The 15,518-nt window shown below is 44.8% G+C and overlaps 1 protein-coding gene across 1 annotated transcript in view; it reads right to left on the bottom strand.

Annotated features, from left to right (window-relative positions):
• Positions 1–15,518, bottom strand: part of LOC147708717 (uncharacterized) — a 251,977-nt gene that overhangs the window by 129,007 nt on the left and 107,452 nt on the right. The window contains exon 12 of the mRNA XM_086925766.1: positions 15,082–15,171. Coding sequence (XP_086781892.1) covers positions 15,082–15,171 — 90 coding nt within the window. The remainder of the gene's footprint in view (positions 1–15,081; positions 15,172–15,518) is intronic.

The raw sequence follows: 15,518 nt of genomic DNA, 5'->3' as shown, positions 1-15,518 counted from the left end.
TTCTGTTCCAGTTGTAAGGAGAGTTATTGGTTGATTACTTTTTCTAATACTTTGGCAGGGAATGGGAGCAGGGAGATCGGTTGTCAGTTCTGGAATTCACTGGGATCTGCTAATGGTTTCTTTAGTAGGGGATTGACTTTTGCCTGTTTCCAGTCTTTGAGGCAGGTGGCTGTTGCTATTGAGATGTTGAACAAGGCAATGAGAAGGTGGCTGATTTTATTACAAGACCGGATGCTACCATTTACAATAACCTTTTTTGGCAGCCCCAACATTCAGCCCTTTAAAGAACAATAATACATCATAAAGCAATAGAATGTCCAGACAATATGCATGTCCAGAGTCATCATCCTCTTTTATTTGCTCCTTCATTACAGATAAGTACTCTGTGTTTTGTCCTTGGTAGGTCGCTCCCCACACTGCACAGCACTGCCTGTGTGCCCTTGCCTTAGCCCAGCTGCCGCTGTCTGGGATTCGAGGCCCTCCCTGCTCTTGCCCCTGTTTCTGGTATTTTTATTTTCATTGTAAATTGTATTATTTGTCAGCTCACTGTGTGTTTTTGCCCTTGTGCCCCCTTCCCAGCTGTGCCATTACTGTGTCCCTTTTCCTTTCGGTATCCCTGCTGTTCTGCCCCCCAGTTCCTGCCGCTGCGTCCCCTGCGCCCCCACTCCCCTGCTCTCCCATTCGCCCGCTCCCACCTCCCAGCTGCTCCTCCCTCCCACCTCTCCTTCCAAAGGCAAGCCCATCTGCACCCGTCCATGCCTGGACCGCGCTCAGCACCTGAACCCCTGGCCCCCGCGAGTCCCAACACCGATACGACGCCAACCCCATCCACGCACTCAACACCGGACAAGAACTCACATACTGCCTGGCCACCCCAAAGCGCATCCAAGGGCCCTTTTCCTGCCAGAACTGCAGCTTCACCAGCACACGACCCGCCAGCCCACCCACCAGGAAAGAACCCAACTACCTCAGATGCATTCTTCTCAACACTAGCTCCGCACGCAAACACGCCGTAGTACTCTGGGACCTTCTCTACTCAACCTCCCCAGACGTCACCTTCCTGACAGAGACCTGGCTGAACCCCTACTCTGCACCCGACATCGCTATAGCTATCCCGGACGGCTATAAAATTTCCCGCAGGGACCGCACCAACGGAGTAGGAGTAGTAATCGCCATTGTCCACAGGAACACCCTCAGAGCCTAGACCAGCACCGACGACACCCTCAACATCGCCGAACACCTACACTTCCAGATCCACACCGACCCCAACACCACCCTCAGAGGAACCCTCATCTACAGACCCCCTGGACCCCGACCACAGTTCAGCGACTCCATCTCCGACTTCATCAGCTCACACGCGCTCGCCTCCATAGACTACATCCTCCTTGAGGACCTGAACTTCTACCTCGAGAACAACGACAACAACTCCACCACCCTGATCGACAACCTAGCCAAACTCGGACTCAGACAACTCATCACTACACCCACTCACTCCGCCGGCCACACGCTTGACCCCATCTTCACCACAAGCCCCCACGTCTCCTTCAACCACACCACCGAACTCCACTGGACCGGCCATCACTGCATCCACTTAACCTTCCGGAAACCCACCATGCACCACCTCACCCAACTGATTCCTCGCCGCTGCTGGAACAAAGTCACCGAAGACCAGCTAACCACCACCCTTGCCCACAGCTTACCCACCGACCCCACCGACGCCGACATCGCCGCCCACATTCTCAGACAGTGGATCGACGACTGAGCCATCACCCTCGCCCCGGTCAAGAAATCCTCCAACAGTCACACCAGTAAGAAAGCAAGCTGGTTCACTGAAGACCTCCAGGCCTCCAAGCAAACCAGCCGAAAGCTGGAGAAGAAGTGGCTCCGTGAACGAACACCGGACAGCTACGCAGTCCACAAGAACGCCACCCGCAGACACCATCACCTCATCAGATCCGCCAAAAGGGCCTCCTTCAAAGACCACCTAGACAACAACAACAGACAACAGCAAGAGAGCCAGCTGGTTCACTGAAGACCTCCAGGCCTCCAAGCAAACCAGCCGAAAGTTGGAGAAAAAGTGGCTCCATGTACGAACACCGGACAGCTACGCAGTCCACAAGAACGCCACCCGCGGACACCATCACCTCATCAGATCCGCCAAAAGGGCCTCCTTCAAAGACCGCCTAGACAACAACGCACACAACAGCAAAGAGCTCTTCAACATCGTGAAGGAACTCTCCAACCCCAGCTCCAACACCAACACCAACGACATCCCACCTTCGCAAAACCTGTGCGACTCGCTCGCCACCTTCTTCCATCGCAAGATCGCAGACATCCACGACAGCTTCAATGCCATGACCGCCCCGACAACCACTGATACCGCCGCCCCCACGACCACAATTTGCACCAATTGCCTGCTCTCCTGGACAACATCAATGACAATGACACCATCAAGATCATGAACACTGTCCACTCCAGATCTCCGTCAGACCCATGCCCACACCACATCTTCAACAGAGCCAGCACCAACATCGCAACCCACCTCCGGAAAGCCATCAACATCTCCTTCGAGACAGCAACCATGGCCCTCATCTCCTGGACCTGTCAACCGCATTCGACACTGTCTGCCACTGCACACTACGAACATGCCTCCACGACGCCGGGATCCAAGAGAAGGCCCTGGACTGGACCACCTCCTTCCTATCCAGTAGAACACAGAGCGCCCCCCACACCTCCCTTCGGCTCCAAAGCCTCCGAGATCATCTGCGGCGTACCCCAGGGCTCATCCCCCTTCCCTACGCTGTTCAAAATCTACATGGCACCTCTAGCCCACGTCGTCCGACTGCACGACCTCCACATCATCTCCAACGACGACGACACCCAGCTGATCCTCTCTATCACCAAGGACCCCCACACCGCCAAAACCAACCTCCACGAAGGAATGAAGGCCGTTGCCGAATAGAGAAGGAACAGCCGACTGAAACTGAACTCGGACAAGACGTAGGTCCTCATCCTCGGATCCACCTCTTCAGCCTGGAACGGCTCCTGGTGGCCAACCGCATTGGGAACAGCTCCAACACCCACCGCCACGAACACAACACGGGGGTCATCCTCGACTCCACCCTCTCCATGACCAAGCAGATCAATGCTGTTTCTTCCTCCTGCTTCAACACCCTCTGCATGCTTTGCAAGGTCTACAAGTGAATCCCCACTGAATTGAGAAGAACGGTCACCCAGGCCCTCATCAGCAGCAGGTTGGACTACCGAAACGCCCTCTACGCAGGAGCCTCGGCCAGACTCCTGAAACGGCTCCAACGCATCCAGAAAGCCTCTGCACGCCTGGTCCTTGACATCACTCGCCACAGCCACGTCACATCCCACCTGAGAGACCTGCACTGGCTCCCTGTCAACAATAGGATAACCTTCAAGCTCCTCATCCACACACACAAGGCACTCCACAACACCAGACCAGAGTACCTCAACAGCCGACTCCGCTTCTACACCGCCAGCTCCTCTCCGCTGACCTCGCCCTCGCCACAGTCCCCCGCATCTGAAGAGCGACCTCAGGTGGCAAATCATTCACCCACCATGCCGACAAGACCTGGAACACACTACCCACTCTCCTACGGCAGACCCAAGACCTGCTAACCTTCAGAAGACTCCTCAAGATCTGGCTTTTCAAGCAGTAGCAGCATTTCCCTCCCCAGCGCCTTGAGACCCTCACAGGTAAGTAGTGCGCTTTACAAATACCATGATTGATTGATTGTTGCTATGTATTGATTGCTGTTAAAGATCATATCTAGTCTTTAGTCATAGCTTGGGACTGCCCTTCCAATTTATAGTTTAGCCTGGTAAGATTTTAGGGAACTTAGTTTAACCTCTGTGTAATATTGTGTCAATAGTTGTTTGACTTGTGTCAATTCCTGCTCGAAAGATCGCTGACCATTTGGCTGAGTATATTCGTCGTGTAACACGAGGGCCCAGCATGCATTATCCGGCCTCTTGGTCCCTGATCGGCTTCTTCGCCAATGGTCAGACTGCTTCTATTTCAGTGCCGGCTTTCGAGCTGTAACACCACTTGCTCCTCAGTGCGGTTAATGGCCCACAGCAATTCACACTGTCATTTTTCCCTGCTTTGGGAGGGGGGGCGATTGCAGAAGCTTCGGGTCTGAGATCAGGTAAGTATTTGAATGTAAAAGATGACTAGAAAACCTCAATTGGAGATTTCAGGCAGGTTGCCTGGCAGTGTTGGTGGAGGACAAGTGCAACTCTTACAACCTAAGATCTAAGCTATTCTGGACTGGAAGGGTCCAACAACCTAGAACAAAGTCAAGGCATTCCTTGGCTCGACTGTGTATCATAGGAGGTTTTTGAAAGGGTATGGATTCATTTTGGCACCACTCACAGAACTCGCCTTCTAGAAAATTCCCCAGAAAGTAAACTCAACAGTTATGTCAAAACGCTTTTGACACCCTGAAAGAGGCAATGTGCTCAGCACCAATTCTCAAAGCTCCAGACTACACCAAGCAGTTCATTGTGCAGACTGATGCCTCTGAGCTAGGGATAGGAGCAGTTCTATCCCAGACCAATGATGATGGCCAAGACCAGCCTGTTGCTTTTATTAGCAGGAGGTTACTCATCAAGGAGCAGCTTTGAAGTGTCATTGAGAGGGAGGCCTATGCTCTGGTTTAGTACCTAAAGAAGTTGAGACCATACCTGTTTGGATCTCACTACACAGTTCAAACTGACCACAGACCTCTCAAATGAATAATGCAAATGAAAGATGAGAATCCCAAACTTTTGAGGTGGTCCATCTTCCTACAGGGAACAGACTTTACAGTTGAACACTGACCTGGGACTGCCCATTCCAATGCAGATGGACTTTCCAGGTTCTTCCACTTATGAAATTAAAATAAAATTTATAAAGCGACACAATTTCCTAGGGCTACCTAGGCACTAGCAGACACAGACAGGATAAAAATCTGGAAGACATCAAAATTATTTTCTAAATAGCCAAGTTTTTAGATTCTGCCTGAATGCCAGTAGATCTGTCTTAATAGTTTAGTCGGGAGTGAGTTCCACAGCCTTATTGTGCATGAGACGAATCTGCTACCATCCCAGTGGGCTTTTTTAAATCTGTGGATTACAAGGTTTCTACTGGTGGATGAGCATAGGGAGCGTGCTGGGATATAGCGTTGAAAACGCTGTATCAAATATTGAGGGCCTACACCTTGTTGTGAATTGAAGGCAATACAGAGTGTCTTAAACTCGATTGGTTTACCTATTAGGAGCCAGTCTAATTGGATCAATGCTTGAGATGTAACCGTGCTGTGGCATTCTGCAGCGTTTGTAACTTATGTAAAAATTGATTTTGAATAATAATAAAAAGCTTGTTGCAGTAGTCTACTTTGGATGAAATAAGAGTTGTAACGAACATCTTTTGAAAGCTCAATGGAATGAAAGGCAACACTTTCCTTAGAGTTTTCAAAATGAAAAAAGACAAGGAAGTAATGTGATTAATTTGTCCTTCAAAAGATAGCTAAGTTTCAATAATTACTCCAAGGTTTTTTACTTTACCACTGGGGATCCTGGGGCCATCAGGCGTTCGACGAAAAAGAGGGGTTATTACCAAACAACAGGATACCAGTCTTTGAGGAATTTAATTTTAGGCAGTTGCTGCTCATCCACTTCCTGATATGAAGCATACAGTTGTGAAACTGAACTGCTGTGGCTTCAGGATTATCAGTGACAGATACAACAATCTGTGTGTCATCTGCATGTGAAACCAGAGAGAAACCAAATGAGCTGATTGGAGTTGCAAGTGGGGTAACATAGACTTTAAATAGAGTGGGGCTCAGGGGTTAGGCCTGAGGGACCCCACAGGGCAAAGAGATGGTTGATGAGTTAAAATCACAGTGAGAGACTGTCTGGATACGGTCAGCCAGAAAAGAGGTGATGAACTTGAATGCATTGTCTTTGATCCTAATTGATTCAAGGTGATCAATTAAAATAGGGATTAACCTTATCATATGCGGCTGAAAGATCCAAGAGGAGCAGAGCCGCATTTCCTCCACTATGTATCATCTGCCTGATTTCTTCCGTGGCTGAAATCAACACCAGTTCGGTTCTATGATAACTACGAAATCCGAACTGTGTGATATCAAGACTCTTTGTTTTGTCTAAAAAGGCAGTTAATTCCTGGTTGACGATTTTTTTTTTCCAATTTGGCAGGTAAAGGTAATCGAGTAATTGGTCGATAATTGTTGGGGTCAGCAGTATCTAAGATTTTTTTTTAATAAAGGAAGAATACTATTCTTCCTTTATTAGACCCTATCTTCCAGTCTATTGGAAAATATCCTGCTTCAAAGAGGTTGTTTAACATGGCCGTGAGGTGTGAGCTATCACCCCTGGGACCAAGTGAAGTATCTTGGCCGGATATGGGTCCTGTGGTGAGCCCAATTTAATCTGCATCAGTGTCTTTTGTGTCTGATCCACCGTCAGAGACCCAAAATGGGATAGGGTACTCACAGTATGCTCGTCCTTCGCTGGTCTGTTTAAATTGACAGTTTGACTATTATCTAGAAAAGACCTATAGAGAGATTTAACTTTGTCTTGGAAGTGAAGTGCTAGTTTGTTACAGAATTGTTGATTATTATTAGGATTCTTTGGATCTGGAAGTTTTTTAACTGTTTGAGAATAAATCCTTAGAGGAGTTCACATTTCCTTCTATTTTTGCTTCAAAGAATTTCTTTTTCTCAATTAGAATCATTTTTTTGTAGATCTGTAAATTGACTTTATATCTCTCTTTATCTTCTGGTGTATACTCAAGTCTCCAATTATGTTCTGATCGCTTACTTTCCTGCTTTTTCCATCTAGTATCTCCGGTAAACCAGGGTTCAGAGGGATTAGTCTTATGGCTATGAAGGTTCTTTGCTGGAGCTAACTGAGTTAGTGATACGTCCAGCCATTGATGATAGGCTGACCAATGGAGTTTAATGAATAAGAGCTGAATTAAACTGACCAGCATCAATAGTACTCCATAGGCGTCGAGTAGAACTTCCAATTTGTGGGCATTATTTTTTTTGCCTCAGATAGGCCATTTAGCTCAAACATGCTCACCTTATGGTCAGCCCATGTCAAGGGAAGGGAAGATGTCCAGATGAGCTGTGGATTGTCCATGACAATGCCATCAAGAAGATGCCCAGCTTTGTGTGAGGAGCCCTGGACAATTTGTGTTAGTACTGCACCATCCATATTAACCATTAAGTTCAGAGACTCTGAATCAAACGGGTTTTCCATATGGAAAGTAAAATCGCCTAGAATAGTAAAATCTTTGGCGTCAGCTTTTAATTCTAGGAGACTACCAATTGATTTTGTAAAGGCTGTTCTAGACCCAGGTGGTCGATAACTGAGAAGTCCATTGAAAGAATAGTGACCGTTAAGTTCAATTTTAGAATGTATAGATTCACAGAGTGACCTATGAGGAATGATATTGAAAATAGTTTTCAATTATCTCTGGATATGATTGGAAGCCCTCCGCCCTTTTTTAGTGGGCCGTCATGTCTAAATATTCTGAACCCCGTGGGTAATGCAGATATTCGGTCTCATCAGATGATAAATCTGCCCAGGTTTCAGTGATAAAGGCCAGATCAATATTCTGACTCTCCATAAAGACCGCGAAATTTAGTGCATGCCTAACAAGCAATCTGGTATTGCTAAGGGTACAACTACAACTTATTTTAAATTGTTTAGAGGGTGCCTCTGGCAATTTAGTAGAAGCTAAAGAGGTACAATGAAAGTTAGTGAGGAAGAAATCGCAAACCAAGCATTTTGGGCCACTTGTGCAGCAGTGAGGGTCTAACTGAAGACCCAGGCAATGCCTACATAAGGCATTGATAAGAAAACAGGGAATCCCTAGAATAGATAATAGGTCCCTTAATTTCTGAGGCCAAACTAACAGGGGGCTGGCGCTGAGTGCAGTCCGAGCTTGGGTGGGTGCAGATGGGCTTACCTACGGCACACCAGTAGCGCGCCAGCTGCGCGCCTGGCCCTGCATCTGCTTAAGAAGCCCCCAGGTACGGGAAATATAAAAATGCTAGACCGTCACCCACCCAAAATAGCTGCCAGCAAAGGAACAAAGAGAAGAGAAAAAGGAACTCTCTCTGTAAAAACGGAAGAACCCGCGGCGAACCAGAGAGTCAGGCAGAAAATATAGGAGGTATGATGCTCCCTAGTTGCGGTGGGAGCGAGTATCAAGAGCAACAACCAACCCCCAATCATAGTTTTAAAAAGTTAAAAAGTGCACAGGAATGAAATATACTTTACAAATATTTAAGCGTGAAAGAAAAAAAAAGTGAAAGCACGTCTTACTAGTGTCTTTTAGTGACAATTAAGGCTTGCTAATGAAAGGTTAGTCTCCTCCTCTTTTGTTGGGGGGCTGTGTAGGAAAGATCCCCTTTTTGAATGGGTGCCCCCTACTTTTTGCCTGATGTTTGATGCTTCTTGACTAAGTGTGCCCTGGGCTCCTGCTAATCAGGTACGCAGACCGGTGTTCTTTCCCCAAAACGGAACCTTTTCTCCCTCATTGGCACTCTTCTTGACTTCGGTCATAGACCTGCACTCTCCCTGCAGCTCCTGCTCTTCGTCGCTGCCTGCGGAGCCCCTGGCCCTGTGTGTTCGAGGCTGCTGCCTCCGAGATTTTGCGATCCTGGTCTAATTGTGCTTGTTTACTTGTTGCTAATCTGTTTCTGCCACTCTCCAGCATCTGTCTTTGTTTTTATCTTTATTTTGTTTTATTGTTAATTATTCTAATTCCCTCCTCATCTGTGCCTGCTCTCTCGCGCTTCCCCTGTTCCCGCCACTGCTGCCCTGACACCGCCCCTCTACCAGCGCCTGTTTGATTTTCATCAGTACAGCTTCATGATCAGCATGGCTTAGTTCATCAACAATGCAACTTGATACAGCAAGCAAGGAAGAGAAATCGCTGTGATATTATCTCGAAAGAGAGAAGACACTCACCCGCAAAGAAAGAGCCTAAAGTAAGTATGCAGGATTTCTGACAGCAGTCGATCCAATATCCGTGCAGTTGACGGGTAAAGTTAGGATTAGAACCTATATAACAAAATGTGTTAAATGATGTAATCACCAACATCTGCATTTTCGGATAGGCCCAAATAGAGTCAATCTCAAAACGAGTTTGCTTCAAATAGACACTATCGATAATGCCAAAGTGTGGGGTGATATTGGTTCCCCGAAAGAGAGGAATTCTGGAAACAATCCGCCTAGCTGGTTCGCACCACAATGCTTTCACTAGTCTGGACATGAATGCTGCTAGAAAGTAGAAACGTAAATCTGGTAATTAAAGTCCACCCTCCAGTCATGGTTGCTGTAACATATGTATGTTAGCCCTAGGCTTTTTATACCCCCAAATGAACTTTTGCCAGATAGCTTCTGTCTGTGTAAAAACTATTTGGCTAAATATAATGGTATGCCAGAAAAAGGTATAGGTAGCAAGGGAGAATTATCACTGTGATTAGGTTGCATTGACAGATTATACCAATGTGAAAATGATGCCACTTACTCAATCTCTCCTGTGTTCTGCCGGATAGTACGCCATAATTAGATTCCCTTACATCCTCCATTTTCACAGAGACTTCGGTCCCCAGGTAGGTCACCGAATTGATCAATCGCCTATCATCCCAAGAAGGGACTGTGATGGGGAGGAGCAGGGTCTTATCAAAGTTTAGTTTGTACCCAGAGGTAGCCCCATATTCATTAGCCAATTTTTCAAAAGCTGCCTGAGAATCCTCTGGGGCAAAGGTCATGGTGGTAATGTCGTCCGCACAGGCAAGCACTTTGAGCTCACATTGATCCGCAGCAAAGCAGTATTTCTCAGGCTCATGAGGGCTTGAATTTAAGGTTCTATATAATGCACAAAGAGCAAAGGTGAAAGTGGACATCAAGTTATGGGTGCCACGATTTATCTAAATTAGGTTGGTAGAAGACCCTGAACATTGAACCCTAGCCTTAAGATTCTGGTCAAGCTGTTGAATCAAAGCAATAAAGCGCGGCCCAAAGCCTTACACAGCCATAATGGCCCTAAGAAAAGGTCATGAACCCCAGTCAAAGGCCTTTTCAGGGTCCAACATGATTGCTCTGCCCTGATTTCCCTGAGCACAGCCTGCCTCAAATGCAGTGATAACAATATTGACATGGGCAGTGTTTTACCTCCCTGGAACAAAACCATGTTGATTTTCATCAAAAAGATCAGAAATAACCATTGCTAAAGCTTGTTTCCTAAAATTTAAGTATACATCTTGGGATCAGCATTAATCAAAGAAATAGGCTGATATGAACCACTGAGAAAGGGATCTTTCCCTGTCTTAGGAAGGATGACGATGTGGGTCTATTTTTTTAAATTTTGCAAGTAATTCAAAAGAGTTGAATAGAGCATGGAGAACTGGTAATATAAGATGTGACAATCTAACATAGAAATTCAATGGAAGTTGATCGGTGCCATAGGCCTTACCTCGCACCAGCTAGCCAATAGCGTTTTACACTTCAAAGACTGATATTTGACCTTCTTGCTTAAGCTATTTTGTAGCAGACAGTTTCCGATGATGGTGGACCCGAAGAAACTGAATGATCTGGTCTGTGGAAAGGACCAATTCTTAGTCACACAACTTCTGATAAATGCTGTGGAACTCCTCTTGGATAAGGGCAGGATTTTTCACAATAGTCCCTTGAGAGTCCTTGATCCCAGAAATTGCAGCTTCATTAGCACTATAACAGAACCGGAAAGATAACACTCAGCCCATTTCTTCGATAAAGAATTGTGATCTGAGATAACCCTAGGATTAATGGAAACTCTCTGCAAATATGGACACTCTCAACTCACAACTTGTGCAAGTTCAGAAGGTTCAGAAAAGCCATAAAACTCTCTTGAGAGCAGTCAAGAGCCAGATCCCATGACATGTAGTTCCAATGACCATGCTCTAATCAAGCGTTTAAGATTTGGAGAATAGGTCTCACCAGAATAACCTCAAGATATTGAGGATCTCGAGGGATCAGAGGACCAATCCTAGAGGCTATATATTTTGGTTGTTTAGGGAAGCCTTTTCGACACTGGAGTGCTGGACATGGACAGCATGATTCAGAGAGCCCATCGCTATCCATTCTCATATCCTCGTTATTCACAAGCCATCCTGATATATGTGGGTAACTTCCTCCTCCCTCAGTAGATAAACATGGATGCTCATCCAGGATCACCAGTGAAGCGGCAGGATTGGACTTTTTTGTTCGATCAGATTTCTCTCATGAGACTGTAGTTTGGCATTGGAAGTTGAGAGAGCATATTCCGGAACTTCAAAAGCTTGGAACTTCGGTTTCATTACTGGAGCCAGCAAACCTGTGCATCCAATATGAGGAGCAAATGTATTCATGTATTAAACAGCCTGGGGTGAGGAGCTGTTGACCAAGTCAGTGGAGGGAAATAAGGAGACTAATGGATCTGGTTGATTCTCGTTTGTCTTTTTCTTCTTGATTCTTTTTCCTTGTAGGTTGTTACAGAGTGGTTAACTTAGTTTCTCGGGTACGCCTTCCCTCTTTTCTTTTTTTTATTTCTCTCTGTTAATGGAAGCTTTAGGTCTGCAGGGTCAGCTGACACCTAGGTTAGATTTCATGAAGGTTTCATGAGGGTTCTTCATTTATTAATTATGGCTCTGGGTAAAAACATTTTTGGTCCTTTGCACGGGTGTCTCGGGCGGTCACTGCCCTACCCCTTTAGTTCTTTTTCCCACATCCATCCTTGGTCTGCGGTGCTCTGGGGGGTAGGGGACTTTATATACTCATGTGTACTGCAGTGCTAGTGGTATTCTTTTGACCAGGGTTGGTCAGCCCTTTTTCTGGGACTTGCATGGAAGAGATAGGGTTGGGGGAAGGCTGGGGTTCGGGGTGGGTGGCGGGGCCAGGGTCTGGGTCACTTTTGTCTTTATACTGATTTTTTTGTTGGAATGTTTGGTCAGGTTGTTGGGGAAAAAATGAGGCCTTATGGTTGTGGATGGTAACATTAGGACCAATAATTATTCTGTGCTGTTGTTCTCTTTCAGGGTGTGCAAGTTATTCAATCAAGAATGTCAAGGTTTAGCCTGGGGTGTGGTCCTGACCAGCATCTTCATATTCTTTTGTGGAATATCAATTAAATGTAAGCATCTAATGAGCAAAAATTAATTAAAGAGGTTCTACGCTATCTTCATCCACATTTAGTTGGCCTACAGTAAACTCAGTTCTTGAATAAACACGCCTCCCCTCTTATTGATTTCTGGGATGAAGTTCTATCCTCAGCTTGCTTCACTTCTCTCGGAGAGGGATTGCCCTACTGGTTCAGGATAGGTGGATGATGGCTCATAGCAACAGACAACAGGGGCCTATTATGCACTATGCAATGTGTACTCAACTGGGCCAACACTGATGATCCTGTGGTCTTTAATTGTCAGTTTTCTAAGCTACATCAATGGTCAGAACCATTGATGATTTGCGTGGACTTCAACATCATCCTTAACCCGTGGATAGACTCATCTTTTAGTATTCAAGAGCTAAACTCTTCTTCTTCAAGAAGCACCAGTAGCTAAAAGGAAATAGCTAGGGCTGTTTTGTTGCATGTAATGAGATCTTATGCTCTGGTGGATATGTCTGCCGATATTCTCAGATGGCAGAACATGGGTTTACATATTTTCCTGCCTCTCGTAAATCTTTTTCTCTGATATATATGTTCCCTGCTAGCCAAGCTCTTATGTCCCATTGTGGGGCCAGATACGAGTTTGGCAGTGCAGCGTCGGTTTTGCCCTGCAGCCGCACCACCAAACCCGTGGTCAGGCCACCCGCCCGATTACAAGTATTTCTTGTGTTTGGCGGGCTAATATTTGAGGTTAAAAAAGTGGGATTTCTTCCCTTGGCGAGCAACTGAAGTTACACAGACATAATATTTGTCTAGGTCAACTGAACACAGTAAATAGGTTTTGTACGCTATAATGCACCCACACAGTAACAGTATAGTTTTGTTATTTATTTAGTAAAATATGTTTCTATATATTACATTGCTTAAAAACAAGCCATTGCGCGCCTTTATAAAAACATTTTACAATTACATTAACATCATTTTATACACATAATAGTTAAAAACACATTAAATCACAAATAATTTTCATCAACATGAATTGATTAAAGAGAAACAAGAAACACATTGGGGGAGATACAAACAGACACTTCTTATAGGTCTTTATATTTAGCACATCTGGAAACCTGGTATTCACAGAATCTAAACCTGGACCCGTTGTATATCTTGTCTACAGGATAGATTTGGTTTCTTGATTGTGCAACAATGGCGTTGACGCGTTTCGATGGCCTTTATTGATACTCTGCCATCTTTTCAAGACTAAATGATCAGTCTCTCCTGCTTCTGGGCACTGGTTGGTTACCACTTGCAAAGAGATTTCCTGGTTACATCACCCTAAGTTGTATCTCTAGGATTTCTCTCGCGTCATCTTTTGAGTCTTAAAGCGTTCCTTCTTAATTTTAAAATCGCTTCTCCTAGAAGCCGCTCTTTCTTTGACTGTAGGTTTCACCTTATTACTTATTTTTTTAAATGGACACTGCCCTCGGCGATTCTTCCTTTAACTTTTGTATATACGGGCTGTCTGTTAATCCTTATTAGTTGCCCCAAAATGTAACTGTTTGCCAAATCTCAATCTCGTGATTCTATAAGGGTAAGAGTAAAACTATCGCGGGGTGGGTTCTTCTTATGGCATGGGTCTCGTTTTTCTAATGATAAACAATCCAAAAAGTCTCCCACTCCCGATAGCCTTGAATCTTGTGTGCTCCTCTTTTTACAACTCAAAAGGCGCGCAATGGCTTGTTTTTAAGCAATGTAATATATAGAAACATTTTTTACTAAATAAATGACAAAACTATACTGTTACTGTGTGGGTGCATTATAGCGTACAAAACCTATTTAACTGTGTTTAGTTGACCTAGACAACTATTATGTCTGTGTAACTTCAGTTGCTCGCCAAGGGAAGAAATCCCCCTTTTTTACTGTTTAAAGTACTCTATTCCCCTGGTGTGCTAAGGGGTCACTCTCAAATTTTAAAACTATTATTTGACGTTCTCATTGCAGTTCCTGCGAAAGTGGGCACCACAATGGGAACGTCAAAAACAGTTCCTGCACGGTATGGCATGCAATGACAATGACGCGCAGGAAATGGGGTGCATGCACACAGGGGGCACATGTAGTGCTCCCTGCATGCACCCCATGTCCCTGAGGCACAAGGAGGCCCTTGAATGAAAGTTAATGCTAAAATGGACATTTATGGCGCACGTGTTGGAAGATTATGATTGACTCATGTTGAATTTTTAAAGAAAAAAGGAAAGTTGAAATAACACCTTATAGCCTGCCCGTTATGACAGATCATATGAATAAATGTAAATCTAATCATGTATTTTAGCGAATAAAATTGAAATATGTTGCTTTTGTTTACGATGGATCAGTTGTATTTCATAGCTAATCAGAGTTTGTTTATTTACAACTGATTTTGTATCACCAGTAATCAGACAGAATACAGATGTGCTGCCCAAAAAAGAAGCTCTGTAGACTGGTCATGCTACAACTCTTTGCTCGGCTTAGAGGATACCCTTTTTCACAAGAGAATCTTATATATTTATTTTGGGTTAAAATTGCTTGTATTTTAATTCATGAAGAGCAAGCATCTTGCCACTCTTCTGCATAAGATGTAAATGGCTATCCTGCTACCTGACTTTTCGCTCATCAAAGCATCTCAGTATTTCTGCGTATCTCTAAATTGTTGTGGCAGCAGTTTACTTCGTGAATGTTCAGCTTCAAGATATTTCATCATAGTGGATCTCAGCATCCTGAATTGCATAATCAAAATTGGACGATTGTCCTTCAGATTTCAGCTTTAAATGTGTCTCACACAACTAACATGTGACAGAAATACATCCATGGAGGATAAAGGAAACACAGAAATGTATAAGTAATTCCCCCCTCTGACGTCCCATCTTACTTACCCAGTCTCCTTCAGAATTGTATAGTATGACACTGAACATCATGTAGCTGCTCCACTGTGTAATTCGGACTTGAAAAGTCCAGACTCTTAGCTGTAAATACACAAAAAAGAGAGCCAGGCACAACCCAGTACAAGGCCCACCTTCAGTAACCGCCATCTCTGCCCTCCACAAATTATCCCTCTCCTATCAATAGACCACACTTCCCAAATCACTCAGCTTAAGTAAGGAATAGCTACATAATCATCAAGGTTGTCTTTATGATTTCAAGCAGAATAGTAGATGAAATAACATTTACCTGGAATGCTATTGGCATCAGGAATCTTTAAAGATTCACTCACTTTGAATAGATCTTAACATTAGAAGAGAATTCTACATCATCTAGATATAACACACTTATGTTGACCTTTGCACTTTAAAGCAGTACCTTCAAGGGAGAA

Source organism: Lissotriton vulgaris, chromosome 6, assembly GCF_964263255.1.
Source record: "Lissotriton vulgaris chromosome 6, aLisVul1.2, whole genome shotgun sequence".
NCBI classification, from domain to species: Eukaryota; Metazoa; Chordata; class Amphibia; order Caudata; family Salamandridae; genus Lissotriton; species Lissotriton vulgaris.
This window is presented reverse-complemented; position numbering and strand designations above follow the sequence as displayed.